General features: G+C 29.7%; 1 protein-coding gene and 1 pseudogene across 1 annotated transcript; one reads left to right on the forward strand and one right to left on the reverse strand.

Moving 5' to 3' along the window:
• Positions 1-16,242, forward strand: part of LOC149877859 (uncharacterized) — a 219,495-nt pseudogene that overhangs the window by 132,490 nt on the left and 70,763 nt on the right.
• Positions 13,268-14,958, reverse strand: LOC149877871 (uncharacterized). Its single transcript, XM_090073692.1, has one exon. The coding sequence runs from the start codon at positions 14,234-14,236 to the stop codon at positions 13,268-13,270; it is 969 nt and encodes a 322-aa protein (XP_089929818.1). The 5' UTR covers positions 14,237-14,958.

Raw genomic sequence — 16,242 nt, forward strand, 5'->3', positions numbered from 1 at the left:
CAAGCCTAACATTCAGATGACGTCATAAACTTTAATTAGGCAAGGATAATTTTTAAAGTTTGCTAAAAGTTTTTTAAAAGCAAGTTTAAAGAAACCCATATACATAAATATTGGCTTTTATCTTTTTTAGGTAACAAAATAACTAATGGATGTCCAGTTTTATCAAATTTTTGAAGTTTACTAGAACTCCATTCAATTCCAAAAATTCAAAAAACACTCGTTTTGTAGGATTTTTTGTAAATTGTGTCTAAAGTTAAATATTCCCAACTGAAAGTGTAGAATTTAATTCAATATTTGTTAGAATACCTGTGAATTGTTGAAACAATGAACAGTTGAGCCAATGAATTTACTTCTACTCCAACTGAACAAATGGCTTTCTTCTTCTTTCAAAGTTTAATGAATTGAAATTTTTCTACCGAAACATGGTTTTTTTTTTAATTTTTATTGAAATTATTTTAAAATACCCGCAAAAACAGAAAAGATACGAATAAAGCGAATTTTGGAATTTATTTAGAAAATTGTTCCAATGACAAACCATTCATCTTTAACCATTTTAAAGCAGAAAACGTTTATAGAAATACAATCATAATCAAAGTGCTGAGAACGAATGTAGATACCAAAGACCCTAAAGTAATTTGGGCAAGAACGTCAAGTTTCTAAAGTTGTTATTCGACCACAGCCGTGCAGTTTCAATTTTGCAAGTCGCTAAAAAAATTAAATGATCCCAATTGCTTATAATTATGACGGCTCCCATTTATAGGTTTACATTCGTAATGCCACCTACCACTAAATTACGCAGGGTTGCGGAAAAGTTTCTTCACACTCGTGTCTTGAAATAAAAGCTCTTTTGGAATTTGACTGCTTCCGAAAAAAATTTTTTTCTAAAGCAATCAGTTTAATCTGTTTCCATGATCATAATAAAACAAAGTCTTGGGTATGTTAATAACCTGTATGATAGTCATTATTTGCGAAGCAGTTCAAAATTCTACAACATAAACTTTCACACAAGTATTGGATATATTGAACAGGTATGTTCTCCCATTCATTTTTAATCTTGGAAATTAGCTGGTCTTTTGTTCGAACTCTTGGTTTTTTTATGTACCTTATCCTTCAAATATCTATGAAAGCAAATTTAAGTAAGATTTTTTAAAATTGTTTTTCTTTGCTCAAAACTTAACGAAACATTCAAATTTATCAAATTTACAGCGCTAAATAAGTATCGAGCAAAGTTGTTTAACTAAAACTCTTTTGTTTTCTACAGATACAGATAGTTTCCACTTGGGCCCTATTTCAGATAACTTACCAATCTTTCAAAGAATGGACGAACTATTCTTATCTTAGAAGATATCTCAGAAGACTTTTAAACAAGTTTCGAGTTTAAAACAAGTTTCAAGTTTTGCGATTAATTTATGGTTTACGATCTCTTAAAAAACTTTAGTATTTAGCAGATTTTTTATATTTTGATTTGAGAGAAGGAAAGCACACAACGAAATTGCGATGTGTAAGAATAAATGTGCAAGAGAAGGAGACATTAACTGGTGAAGATCTAAATTCGGGAGAGTTGGTTGTTACCGGAGGCAGCACCATCATATTATTACCGTTTACAGATGATGTCAATATTCTGACAAATGATTACTGATATTCCTCCGAGATCTTAGTTTTGAAGACTCCATTTGATCCTTTACAAAAATTTTAATGAATGGTTTTTCCCGACCTTTTGTAATCTCGGTCTTTTTTTTTCTTTGAGGTGGAAAATCCCTCAGAAATATGAAAATTTAGAAAAAAAAACTCTTTTCTTGTTTTGTGCAAAATTTATCAGAGATTCAATCTGAAAACCATTTTTGAAAATTGGCTTTGCTCATAAAAAATAATATTGAACCCTTGTATTTAAAGCTTCTTTAAGAACCGCCATAACAATGACACCATTTTTTATCTTTACTAAAGAATAGTCCAAAATCCTATTATTTTATATGACAAATATATCTTATCAAGTAAATTGTATTTTCCATTGTTCAAAACAACTTTAGTATAAAAACAGTTACTAGAAAGCTCATAAATGTTTCATAAATCTTTTACATTGGCTAAGACTTGCAGAGTTAAACAAATAAGTAAAAATAAGCATATCTAAATAACAAAAAGTGGTGTTAAGCTAAAATTTTAAGTATGAATTTGTTTGATTGTCTTCTATGATTTGAGCGTGACAATTTTTTTAAAAATTAAATCCAGTCCTTAAATAGATCAACAAAGTCATAAAACTCCGTCAATTTTTTTTTACATGTTCTTCGGCCCAATATATTAGCCTATTAAAAATTAATATGAAAAATCTGCTTTGCTCATATCACAAAACAACCTTGTTAGAACAAGTATGCAAAAAAGATTTCATTAAAATTGTGTACATCTTTAGATATGTTGCCCGGAGTCTTTCAATATTTTGGAGTTTTTCGCACCTGCTACAGCTACCATTTTACCCAAAACATTTTTTTTTTTTTTTTTCAGTTAATTTTCTTATTTACTTTATTTATATGAAGTTAAATTTACAGAATATTGATATTTACTCAAGAAAATTTTTCAGGGATTTTCCACCTAAAGAAATAAAGTGACATAATGATTAGATTGACTTTTTGAACAAAACATGATTTTTTTTCATGAATTTGAAACTTGTCTGTGATATTTTTAAGTCGTTGAGCTATTTTGTGCTCACACTGGATGAAATATGATAAAAATGAGCGAAGGTTGAAGAAAAAATTCGGTGAAACAGTCGGTGAGAGCTAATATCGCAAACAGGTTAGAACTTAGAAATGTTATAATCACTGCAGCGATCCTCTTTGCTATTTCATCATAATTTTCACTATTAATCTTCTTTTTTTTATAGTAGAATACTTTTCTTTCTCCATCATACCAAATAAGGCATATTTTTCTATAGCATTTCAGACAATAGATATTTTTTTCAGATGTCTCCCCGATTTTCTCTTCTTTTTGTCGGTTTTTACTGATGTTAAAATGATTCACACTTCCCAATGTTTTATAGTTAATACTTTCGAATTCCATATACACATTTATGAAAACTGTCTTGAACTCTTCCTTAATCCTGCATGGATTTGTTATGTTCGCGTATTATGGATTAGTTAATAGGCGCATGCCTTTAGTGTTCTCAGTGCAATTTATATTAGATTTCAGCCATTTTCACCTCAGGAGAAGTACTCGGGTGATTTAAGGCCAGTCTGAGAAAATTTCGTTTTTTTTTCGTGTTATTTTTGTTTAAACGCGTGTGACGTGTTTTCACCTCGAAAGAAATTGTGAATTTGACGTTAAGTATACCGTTTCCGAAGGCCGTCATTGCTTTTATAGAAACAGCCGATAATAGATAAAAATATGCAGGTAAATATAAACACTTATATTTAATAAAATAGTATTTTATTTTTATTAAATATAAATGTTTATGTTTACCTATTTAAAATATATGCTCTTATTGAACTTGAGGTTCCAAAATATTCTATGCTTTTTGAGAATACTGATCAGAAATGCCTTTATTGCTTCACCAACCAAACTCTTCTTGTGGAAAAAATTGGACAATTTATTATATTTTCTGTAAAAGTATCTAACTTTGATACGAATGTGAAGAAACTGGCATTAAAAAATTTTATGCTTTTTCTTTTTTTTGAAAAAGATGGATTTCTTTTAGGCCTCCTAAAATTTCAGTTTTCATATAAAAACATTCAAACAATTTAGCTATGTTCTTTGGTTCCAATTTTAATGTTCGAAAACACTTCAAATTTGCTTACTTTTTTTTTGTTGTTGTTGCGAAATTTGAAATTTGCGCGGTAGAAATAGGAAAAACGTAGTAAAATACCCCTTAAAAGTCTTTTGACTTTTCAAGGGGTATTTGTTACTCGCCTATAATAAAAAAAGGCTGAAAGTCAACCCTGGTGTATGTTTATCCTGATATTTTTATTTTTTCTCTTTTTATTACCCCAAGCATAGGCTACACTTTAACCTTTGACTCTAAAAAATCAGGAGATAATAACTTACTTGAGCTTAGGAGATAAAAATTAGGAGAAAAAAAAAGAGTTGTTAGTATATAATATTTTCATTTCTTACTTTTTTCAATGAAACATTCTACTTAATACTATGATCTTATTCAAATATATTGCATTTTGAAGAGTGCTTGATATTTATTGTACTTTCATGTACTTAGTAAAAGTGCATTAAATATCATGATATTTATTGTACTTTTAGATGTACTTTCAAAACTTGTCTTGTTTTTTATTATTATTACATTTGCTGAAAAATGAAAATTTCACAAAACTTGTTGTACTAATTGAAAAATAAACAACATATAATAAATCACACAACATATATAAAATCACTCAACTTAGATGTATGTATAAATGTATGTATGTATGTATGTATGTATGTATGTATGTATGTATGTATGTATGTATGTATGTATGTATGTATGTATGTATGTATGTATGTATGTATGTATGTATGTATGTATGTATGTATGTATGTATGTATGTATGTATGTATGTATGTATGTATGTATGTATGTATGTATGTATGTATGTATGTATGTATGTATGTATGTATGTATGTATGTATGTATGTATGTATGTACCTGCAACATATACCAAGTATACTACAACAGAGAATGAATCTTAAGTATTAGAAAAGATTAAGTGAAACATTAAACTCATTTTCAAGTGATAATCAAATACAAAAAAATAAACATTGCAACAAGACAACTGGTTTAGCATATTTTTATGTAAAACTTTTAAACTAGAAAATGACTTTTGTTTTGCTTGAAACAACTACAAAATATTTAAGAATCTAAAATTTCATAGGCCAGTTTAAATCTCTTAAACACAGGTCAACAAGCAATCCTAAAAGATTGGCTATATAAGACTGTTTGCTCGTTATTAATACTTTGACTTACTAATCATTATGTAATTTTTTTTACCAACGGGAGAAGAGACTCATTTCCTAAAGTTATTACCTCTTTATTAGCTTTTCAACATTTGTTATTTGGTTACAACCTGGTGCTGTCAAGTAAAAATGTAAATTTGATCACATGGTTCACCCGTCAAAAAAAAATGCCTTAAATTTGCTTATCGACTTTATATTTCAAAGTGTCGTTAACGATATTCGCTCCTTTCAGTAGTGTTAGGGGCAACACCGAAAGTTTATAAAAAACGTCGAATTTTCTTATCGTACCACAAATCCCAAGTTGTACAAGTGGATGATAACAATTATCGAAGTGTACTACACTGAACATTAGTGAAAAAGTTGTGCATAGAGATTTCTTTTAAAGATATTCTCCTTTTTCAAAAAAGACAAAATCCGTCATGACCCATCAAGTCGCAAAAAATTATTATTTTAATTTTTAACAACTTTAGCCTGATTTCGATCAATTTAAGTGAATTGTTTTCCAAAAACAGTTAGTGGTGCAACCGAACACTGAACGCCAGACTTGCCTTAAATTACCCGAGTAAGCTTAATTTTTTTCGCTTATAATGGCAGCATAAAGTCTTGAATTTGTACAGCATTAACAAAAAAATTCAACAGATGGTGTTTATTTGAGCATAGTTTACAATTTTACCAGTAGAGAATTTGTCTATAACATAACTATTTTGTTCTGCAAAAATGCTGGGGAAAAAAAAATCCGCGAAACAAAATCAAAGTAAAATTATGACACTTGTGCTGCACACTATGTATTATTTACATGTCCCGTTACTAGAGTCTGTAATCTTTATGAACTTCAATTGTCTTTTTACATTAGTCACCAATTGACAGTCAGATGAGTGACACAACATTCTAATGGAGATGTTGGTAATGAAGGAAAGTTTTCAAAAGAATTGCGCATTTTTTGTGCATTATTTGATCAAATAAACAAAACTGTTATATTTTCATGCAATAATCATCATCAGTATCATCATCATCATCATCATCATCATCATCATCATCATCATCATCATCATCATCATCATCATCATCATCATCATCATCATCATCATCAGAATAATCTTGAAAAGTTAAAAACACGTTCCAATTCCCAAAACAAAACCCCTAATTTCGCTTCGATTGTCAAAATATTCGACGTGGACTTCAAACGTAAGATAAAGATCGTATTTTCCAATTTTCTTTTTGTGAAGATGAAAGGTTTTCATATGAGAACAACGGACTTGCAGTAATATCAAGTTTTTGCTTCATTGTCAGGCATGCAACGAGCCAATTGTAAGTGAGGATTGGAATATTGTTAAAGGCGAAAACATCCCAAATCCCAGCAGGAACTACATATAAAAGATAACTTTAACAGTCTTCTCTTTCTAGACTTACTTCAACCCACTCATAATGTCAGAACAGGGATCCCAACAACAACACAGTAAAGAAACTAAAAAATTATAGTATGCTTTTACAGAGAGATGATTTTAGTTTTAAATTTTTAAGGATGAAAAAATTAACATTCCAATAAATTAAAACTATGAATGACGAAATAAAAAAAGGCACCAGAGATAAATCTAAAATAGAAAACTAACAATGTGTAGTCAGAAAAAAGAATTTTACATAAACAAGACCATTTTATTTGCTTTTCAATAGGTGCATGTATAAAAAAAAAAAAGAAAGAATCAAACTCAGAGCTAATAAACACTATACTTATCCACAAACTATTATTACATTATTTTAAAATTTTACAAGATTTTAGAATACCTTCTCAAGAGCTTTCTTAAATTCAGTGATAGGGTTGGTACCAAAATCCATATTATGAGAGTTTGCTTGTACGTCAGAATTAATTCCAGGTTTCACAACATTTTTAAATTGATCATTACAAGAAATCCTATGTTTCATGTTTTCCATCAGATTTTGTGGTTTCATATATTTAGGTGAAGGAAACCCACCCTTAGGAGTGCAGTAAATTCATCCTTTTGACAGTAGAAAATTCTGATGATGAGAGAGGATTAATGTGATGAACATATCAATGTGAATTGCTACGTGATAACACAAACTTAGATAAAGCAATAGCAAAGTTGAAGTCACTCAAAGCATTAGAAGATGTACTGTGCATCAGATGTGGTTCATTTGACAAGTCTATTGACTCAGAACCATAATAAGATTTGGTTGAATCTAGAAGAGAACACGGTTTGAATTTAAGGAAAAAACAATATCAAAGTTAATACATAACTACCAATTACATGGTAGAAATTCCTTATCAAATTTATCAAAAATGCTTCTATAGAATTAATCTTTTTCGCTATTGAATTTGAGATAAGCAACAAAACGTAGCAACAAAATAAAACTTAATAGAAGAGGAAATTTAGTTACCTAAAATAATTGCGAGGAAATAATTATGCAAGAAGGACCGACTTGAAAACAGCAAATACGTTCAAAACCGATAGCTGTTGATAACTGAGCTGTTGTAGCTGTTGAGCTGTTTAAACTTTTCACTAAATACAACGTTAAAATGATATTATTAGTATGTCAGATTTATACTAGCCAACTTTTACATAACCTTACTTTTTCTAATCATTTCACTTCGCATTTTCTCGTTATTTCACTTCACAGCTTATTTTAAAACTACAGCAATACACCGCAAGAACTCTAAGATAGCCACTGTTACAGGTATACCATAAAAAGAGTAAAAAAATTAATTATATATTCGTGTGAATTAGAAAGAGCTGAGAGAACCTCGGATGAAGTTTGCTTCTAAGTTAAAATATAATTTTATTTAAAAGTAAAAGAACAACTTTATAACTGTCGACTTGTTTCAAATTGCTTCAATCGAAATACTTAAATAGAGTTATAGTTGTTTTAGACAATTAAACCTTGGAGAAGAAAATGATCAAGAGCGCTTTTAAATTTTTTACTGATTGTTGAAAGAATTTCTTCAAAGAAAATATAACTTTAAACAGTAATATTTTTTTATTAAAATACCTAAACCACCACTCACCAGCCCCCCACCCCCCAACTTGAAATATTAGGATTATATTTGAGAAAACTAGCTTCTCGAATTTATTTTACGCATAAAAATTTCGATATAAAATTACGCTATTCCTTTGGCAAAGTTATAAGGGCAAAGGAGTCATTAGCACATTATATTCAAGGGAAGTAGTTAAAATGATCAAGCAAATGATCAAATGATCATTTTCATTCATTATCCACTGAAGTTGTTGATCAAGTACTTTTTGTTATCCACTGAAGTAGTTAAATTAAAAAAAAACTAACAGATTTTGCAAACTAAACTCTTTTAGAATCTTTTAATCTTTTAGAATCTTTTAGAATCTTTTAGAATCTTTTAGAATCTTTTAGAATCTTTTAGAATCTTTTAATCTTTTCTGTTTAAAATGTCAGCTCGGAAAATAACTATTTTGTGATATACTTTTTAAATGTTAACTTCTATGGTTATCTTAGTAAGCTATTGTAACAACTTATTCCCATATTCATCCGAGATTGACAAACTTTATTTTTATTTAACCACGCGACGCTACTGTTTTGGATAAGGAGGAGCATCGCTTTGTTTCATCGCATGTTTGCATAAAACTTAAACATGTAAAAATAGATGGAATCATAGTTGGAAACAAAACTTAGTTAGGATTTCATATTTAATAAAATAAAAATCAATGTCATTAACAAACTAAAATTGAAACCGTCATAATTGGGTTTATAAATATAATGCCACTGCTTTGTTCGTTTACTTCGAAAAAAAAATTAAAAAAAAAAAATTCCAAAAAATAAATTCTTTTAAATCGGGCAGAATTTCACTTGAAAACGATATTTTAACAAAAGGTGAACTTACGTGAAGAAAAACTTTAATCCGTTGTAACAAATGAAATGTCTAATTCAACGAGAGTGCTATGTGTTGTGAAATCATTTTGGACTCCATTGAAGATTTCCTACTTCACGAGTCGTATCAAGTTGCAAGTTCAAAGAGAACGATAGCCGCGTTTGTCAATCAATTTATACCGTTCGAAATTGCAGTTAGCAGGTGTTTTCACGGACGCCTGCTGAAACAATGGAAAAATTTATTGCGAAATTTCTGTTTTAAAATTAATGACTACCGCAACGTTGCGATATTTGCAGAAACGCGCTTGGTTCCACATTTGATTGCCAGTCCCCATGAGAATAATGATTACAGGTGGTTTTCCGTAACGCTGCCCAATGCGTCATTTATAATAAACATTTCTAACATAGGTTACTCCACGTTAACAAAGAGTTGTATTTTGTAACCATGCAAAATCTTAAGCAAATAGAAAGCCAGTTTGTATATCAAATGACGAGACCTTATCCTTCCAAAATGAATCGACTTGATTACCTTTTCAGTATTGAAACAAAGTAGAACATTGAAAAAAAATGAAACAGGGTAAGGTGCAGCTGTCAGAAAATCTCATTTCTAATGTTAAATTCGTTTTGTTTGCTGATAACAAAAAATTCTTTTAGATTTGTGTTGAGTTTTGAAACGTTTTAAAGCGTGATGAAAGAAGACTGGTATCAAGCGTTAAAAGAATGCTCTCAAATAAATATCAAATTTTTAACAACCTTTTTTAAAATTATTAACAAGAGTTAAGTTTTTAGCAATTTTTTTTTTAATATTGACATAATTAACACAACTTAGTGATTAAGATAAGAATGTCAGGTCCTCAAAGATGTTTTTTAGGATGTTCATGGAATTCATTGAAAATCATTGAAATTCATTGAAATTCATTGAAAATCAATGAATTTCAATGAATTTCAATGAATTTCAATGAATTTCAATGAATTTCAATGAATTTCAATGAATTTCAATGAAATTAATTACTCGAGGGATTTGTTTACCCACGCTCTATAAATAGAAAGAAATGGCTAAATAGTTTTTGCGGACATAATTTTTGAAAAACACAAGGTCCATTTGTTTATATTACTGTTTTAAATTCGCAAACAATTATTTTTTTAGGGAGATCTGACAATATATTAATTGGGCTGCGGCAATAACAGGACGGATAATTGTAGCAATATACTTACTTAACAAGTTTTAAGCTGCGTAACAAGTGATAATTGTCAGAAAGGCATTCTTTTGTAGAACAAACGTAATAATCTCAGAATAGAAGGATTTTTTATTCAGTTTGCTATGATGTAATAAAGAATTACTTTTACAAGTCCTCAAAGAAATTTCCATAATCTTATAACTTCAAAATATCAGCCTTTTGATTAGGGAAAAAAATTCGTCGAATCCAATTCTTTAAGCGAATCCCTTATCTCGCATAAAAAATCCTATCCTTGCAAAAAAAAAAATCCCCAAATATGTACTTTTATCAGTCCGCTTTAAAACTCGAGGTAAAAAGTGACAATAAAATATAGTGTGAAAATGCATAGAGTGTAATTGGCGCAAACCATTCACAAAATATTTTCGTTGCAAAACCCTGCTGAAAAAGAGTGAGGATGAAGCACAACTTGTACCACCTGCAGCCAAATGAAATTAAGTTATTGAACGCAACAAATTTAGAAAATATTTCATTAAGATGTGATACCTTGCGTGAATTTAAATTGCAACATAGTTCTGCAATGATACAGGTCTACCAAAGAGAACTGTAACGGGTTCTATTTTAATTTCTGCATCCTTTGTTAAAAACGTGCTAGGTTAAGAAAATTTAACACTTTTTCTTCTAAAAGTGATCTTTTTTTTATTGAATATTTGCATATTTTCGAATTCAATTTATCATTTTCTTAAACTTTTTTTTTAACTGTTATTTGCTTTTGTTTCTAATTTTTATCTCGTGTAAAAAAAGAAAAATAAACTCTGGAAAATTAAAGTTGTTTTGTTTTTAATGCTCCGGCGATCGATTTGCGCCGATTTTACTCCATACTGTCTTTCTAAACACGCGTCAAGTTTTAAAAACAAATTTTGTATGACTTCCCAAAGGTAATTAATCAAATATCGTTTGACCACAAATCCGAAGTTGTAATTTTTTACGGCTCCAGGAGGTTTTTTCACTGTATTTCCAAAGTCTAAACTAGATTTAAAACAAAAATTAAGAAGTGTGTAAAGTTTAATGTGCTTTACGAAGAAAAATGTTGTCTTTTACTGGAAAAACTTCGCGTCTGGTGTTTTACTTCAGGGTAAAAATTTTTCAAAAAACAAAGGGTTGCACCCTACATCACCAAATTCGCTGAAATTTGGCACAAAAGTGTAAAGATGTAAGTTAGGAAAGACTGAATTTTTTCAAAAATTTTTTATCCCTTGAAGAATTACAGCAACTTAAAGTTCGTTAAAGATTTTGTCTGAAAAATGAGGGGGGAAAAGTACCGGAAATGTGTCCGTTTACTATTACCCTTATAAGGTGCTTGTAGTAATTTTGCAAAGCTAAAATTTGGTACCAAAGGAGTTTGAATCTTGTTTAATCTGAAAATTATAGATTTGTATCTCTCAAAACAACAAAATATAGTTTATTTCAAGATCTACAAAACGCACCAACTAATGATAATAAAAAAGTGCATTGACAACTATAACTCTAGAAAAAATCTGACTGATAGAAAAAACTTTTGGTTTTAATTTTCTTAAAGATTAGACATATATCTACTTTACGAACCAATTTTGTTTTGGCCTTATGTTTTGCTGAGGAGTTATTGATGTTTTGGTTTTTCAATTTTTCTGAAGAAATTAAAAAAAAAATAAGTGAGCAAATTCATTTTGGTTTTGAACTAAATACAATTATATTTGTTTTTATTCTAACTTTGAGTCATTTAATTAAAAAAAAAAAAATGTGTGTTATGTGATTTAAATTTTTACAAAGTTGTTACAAAATATTGTTAAATATTTTGTAAACTTACAAATTTGTTATTTTCATTACATAACAATTATGTCATTTGCATGTAATTAAATTAAATAATATTATGTAGGGCAAAGGAGGGCATTAAGACCACTTTTTTTATATACTTTTAGATTTTTCTATTGAAATAAATAACTATTGTGAAGTTTAAATTTCTTTTTCCCCTTAAGGCAGACAACATAGGTTTATACCAGGCATACCACTTTATTCTGAAAAAAAAAATTTCTTATAGTGCCAATACTGGTTTGAAGCTAAAAAAAATAATCGCAAAAAAAAAAAAGGGGGGGGCAATAAGACCAGGTATATTCAATCTATATATCTTGACCAAGACTTAGCGCAAATGTTAAACTTCCATTTGATAACTTAAATATCATCTCTTTATGTAATTAAAGTGCCTTTGGCATTGGATAAAATGTCAGCTATGCAATAACACACCCATTTATTCTTCTTATCTCTACTTAAATGATCACTACTATCTCCAGTTAATAGAAATTTTTTATTTTCTTTAAATTACTTTCTAAGAAATAAACTAATATTAGAAAATCTTAAGCAAAAATCCTTTTAATAAAAAAAAAACATTTTTGTGAAAGATGAACAACTTTTTATACAGAATTTACAGCTATATAGTAGTAAACACTAGTAATTTGGGGAAACAGGATTTTTTTTGATGTTTAAATAAAAGTTCACTTTTAGGCAATGTGCAAGCTTTTAACTTTAGTATATTAATCCAAATTTCAAATGAGAATGTTTTGCAAAATAGCAAGGGAACTAAAATACCTAAAATTTTGACACCATTGCCCCATAGGTGGGGGCAATGAGCTATAAAAATATTTTTTTTACTATCTTATAACACATTTAAATTTTTCAACAGGTTTTAAATTTGATGTTATAATTTTTTATTGATAAAAAGTTATGATCATGTGAGATTTTCACCCTCCCCAAAATGAGGGGGTTGTATATATTACTTGATCATAACTTTCAATCTCAAAATGATTATTATATGAAATTAAAAACCTGTTAATAAATTTAAATATATTATAATATAATATAAAAATATTTTATTGCCTCATTGCCCTTACAATAAGGGGTAAGGGGCAAACATATTGTGGTATTTTCTTCCCAGACTCTAGTCAGTGCATTGTTTTGCAAAAATATATTTTACATAAGTATGAACATAATTAAGTTTGGAATTAGCGCGTAGCCTTAAAGTGTTTCATATCTGAAACATAAGAAAATCATGGTAACACCTTTATTAGTTCATGCTGACACCTAAAGATAGTTGTCATGGTGACACCTATAGATAGTTACATCAAGTAACTAGTAGTAGCAGTAGAAGTTGCATCAAACAAATAAAAAAGAAAAAATTAACAATAAAAAATTTTAAGCTTGATTTTACATAGACTTAGAACAATTGCCACACTTCCATTCCATGACTTTAACATCGTCTAAGTCAGTTATTACAGTACATTTTACATGATACCAAATGTCACAAGCATCACAGCACACCCACTGATCACCTTTATCTCCATGGGCACCACAATTAGGACATACAGTGTCATCGTTGTCATCATAATCACTATCATTTTTATCTGTAGGAACTTTTTTTTTTTATGAACTTTTATCTTTAACTTTTTTTTCTTTTCTTGTTTTTTTGAAGCTTCTCTTGTTCGTTTTAAACATGCTTCTGATGTTAAACTTTCACCATAGCGAAACCTAATAACCCGAGCAGATCTTCTACAGTAAGAGGTCTCTGCACATTTTGACTTTAATTGTTTCAGAAAAAAATCTTTGATAGATGAGCCTTCTGAAGATGATGTAGAAATGGGTAACGATGAAGCAGATGGCATTGATGTTGAAAGAGAAGCATCATTAACATAAATGCTTTGAAGGTTAGGCATTGAACAAGATCTTGTGAGGTGATTAGTGGTGAATGTAGGTTTCTTTACTGGTAACTGAAAACATCGATTAAACAAACGTGTGTCAATAGCATCCTTGTTTAGAGGGAAAATGCCAGTTCCTTTAAAACCACTTTTGATTTGTTCCACAGTAAAGGAACTCTGAAAAAGAGTGCGTAGTAATCCTGGAAAATGTTTCTTTGAGACTGGCCCATTATGTGTTCTTGCGTATTTTAGAAGTAGACTTTGCCATTTACTTTTTACAGGTCGAAAAACAGATGTATCTAAAGGTTGAAGAAGATGGGTAAGATGAGCAGGAATGCGTAGAAGAATAACATTATTTTTTTTTGCCAAATCAATAAGTGGGGAGCTAATATGAGAAATGTGGCCATCAAATATAAGTACCCGTGGGCGGTTTGCAAGATGCTTTGTATACATTAAAAATATGCTTTGAAACCATTCCAAAAAATGATGACACTCCATCCAGCCCTTATTACTAGTAGTATAAACAGCACCATTAGGGCCACCTTTAACCCAGTCCATATACAAATTTTTTCCTTTGTAGATTACATATGGTGGCAATATCTGTCCACTAGCCGAGCATGCACAATTTACAGTAATTTGCTCCCAGCCTGAGCCACCAATGCTCTGTGACACTCTAGCAGCACCTCGTTTTGCTAATGCAATTTGTTCCTTTGGGTCAGTGATGAACCCTGTTTCATCAGAGTTGAATATTTGACTAGGAAGGTTAATAATTCCTGCATTTCTCAATGTTTTTTCAACTAAATTAAACCATATTTTGATGGTTTCAGGATTTTCAGCATGGCTTCTTGTATTGCTTAAATGTTCAGTTTTTCTCGGTGTTATTTCAGGGTTTCGTAGCAAAAAAGCATGCAACCAGTTTTACTCGGTCGACAATCTTTAAAAGGTGTATAAATATTGTTTGCTTTAATAAAATATTGAATTAGATCTTTTACCTCGCTTCTAGTGAAACCCCAGCCCCAATCAGCCAATAAAATAAGGCATTCTGACAGCTCTTTTTCCTGCTGTGAAGTTAAAACTGCTTTTCGTCCTGGATGAGCATCAATAGGTAGCTCACCTTTCACTTGTTTTGAAAGAGCTCTCCTGTCACACCTGAAATGTTTGGATGCTTGGTTTATGGACATTTCCTTTCTTAAAACAGAATTGCAGGCATCTATCATTTCTTGGCTGTTTGAATAGGATTTCCTTCCTCCTTGTTTTAACTTTTTGTATGTTCGGACCATTCTAGAAAAAAACATAAACAAGATTTATCCTCAAAAATACATAAAAAATTATATTTAAACAAAAAAAAAAAAAAGCTTTGCCATTTTTTACTTGACAGGGAGGGGATTAAGAGCAACTTATTTTTAAATAAAAATTTTATACTCTAATTAAACAAAAGTATTAGAAATTAGATAAAAGCATCTCAAATAAGTCTTACTTTTGCTAGTAATACAAAATTTTTTGTGTGTAAGCTAATCTTAAAGATATATGTTTAAAATGTGTAAACCTTTATTAGACGGCTCAACGACTTCGCTATTTTTAACTAAAAAAAAAAAGACATTAAAATTTTTTTTTTTGTCAAAATATTACTTAAGTAGAATTGTGTAAATTTAAAAAAGTACTTACATAACTTAGATACTACTTTACTTTCAAGAAAAATAAAAACAAACAACTGGATATATACTTTTTAATTAAAAACTTAAAAGCACTTGGTTCGGCAAAGTTTTTCATAAACTTTGTACAAGCCTTTGAACTGCCGTAAAAAACATTGATATTAAAATATCAAATTAATAATGGTTATAAAATAGCTGTAAACCCTAGAAATGTTTTAAACTACTCCCTGATTTAGTAAGTAAACCTCTATCATGTAAAAATAAGTAATTTCTTTTTTACATAATTGCATTAAGAAATTTAAATTAGACTATTCTAAAATTGATCCTATTGCCCCTCTGATCTAGGTACGCGGAAATAGCGATTTACGGAACCGATTTTTATGCTAAAATTTTGGCTCTCATTTTTTTAACTTTTTTTGAGGCAGCGTGAGGCAGACGTAGTTTTGTGGAATTTCTTTTTAGAAACATATATACGTATAGATACTTTTTGGAAAGAAGAAAGACTAATCTTCACTTTTTTAAAACTTTTATTATGGTTACTAAACTTTTTTATGTGATATTTTGCTCCTAAATATTAGGTTGATGTTCTCTCTTGAATTTGGGGTCGAAGAAATGTAGAGTCCGCTTTTTTTATTATTAAAATAGTTTCTTTCGTGTATTTTCTACGCACATGCCAAATTTCAACGAAAAATGAGGATAAGCAATTAGTTTAATTTGTGTTATACCAAGTATACCACTTTTTTCAGGTAGCTCTAGGAAAACCGTTTTTTGAGGTGGTTCTTTTTAGAAACATATATAAACCTTGACAACTTTTGAAAAAAAGAAAGGTTAGGCTTGTTTTTTATATCACTATTGTGTATCGCTACCATACTTTTTTATGGAGTATTTTGCTGAGAATTTTGCATGAAAATT

This window comes from Hydra viridissima, unplaced genomic scaffold (assembly GCF_058129835.1).
Source record: "Hydra viridissima isolate aposymbiotic clone 2 unplaced genomic scaffold, HvirCarnegie_v1 scaffold_16, whole genome shotgun sequence".
NCBI lineage: Eukaryota > Metazoa > Cnidaria > Hydrozoa > Anthoathecata > Hydridae > Hydra > Hydra viridissima.

Excerpts from the sequence above, each read along its gene's own strand:
- LOC149877871 (XM_090073692.1), bottom strand. The coding sequence starts at position 14,236 with ATGGACTGGGTTAAAGGTGGCCCTAATGGTGCTGTTTATACTACTAGT.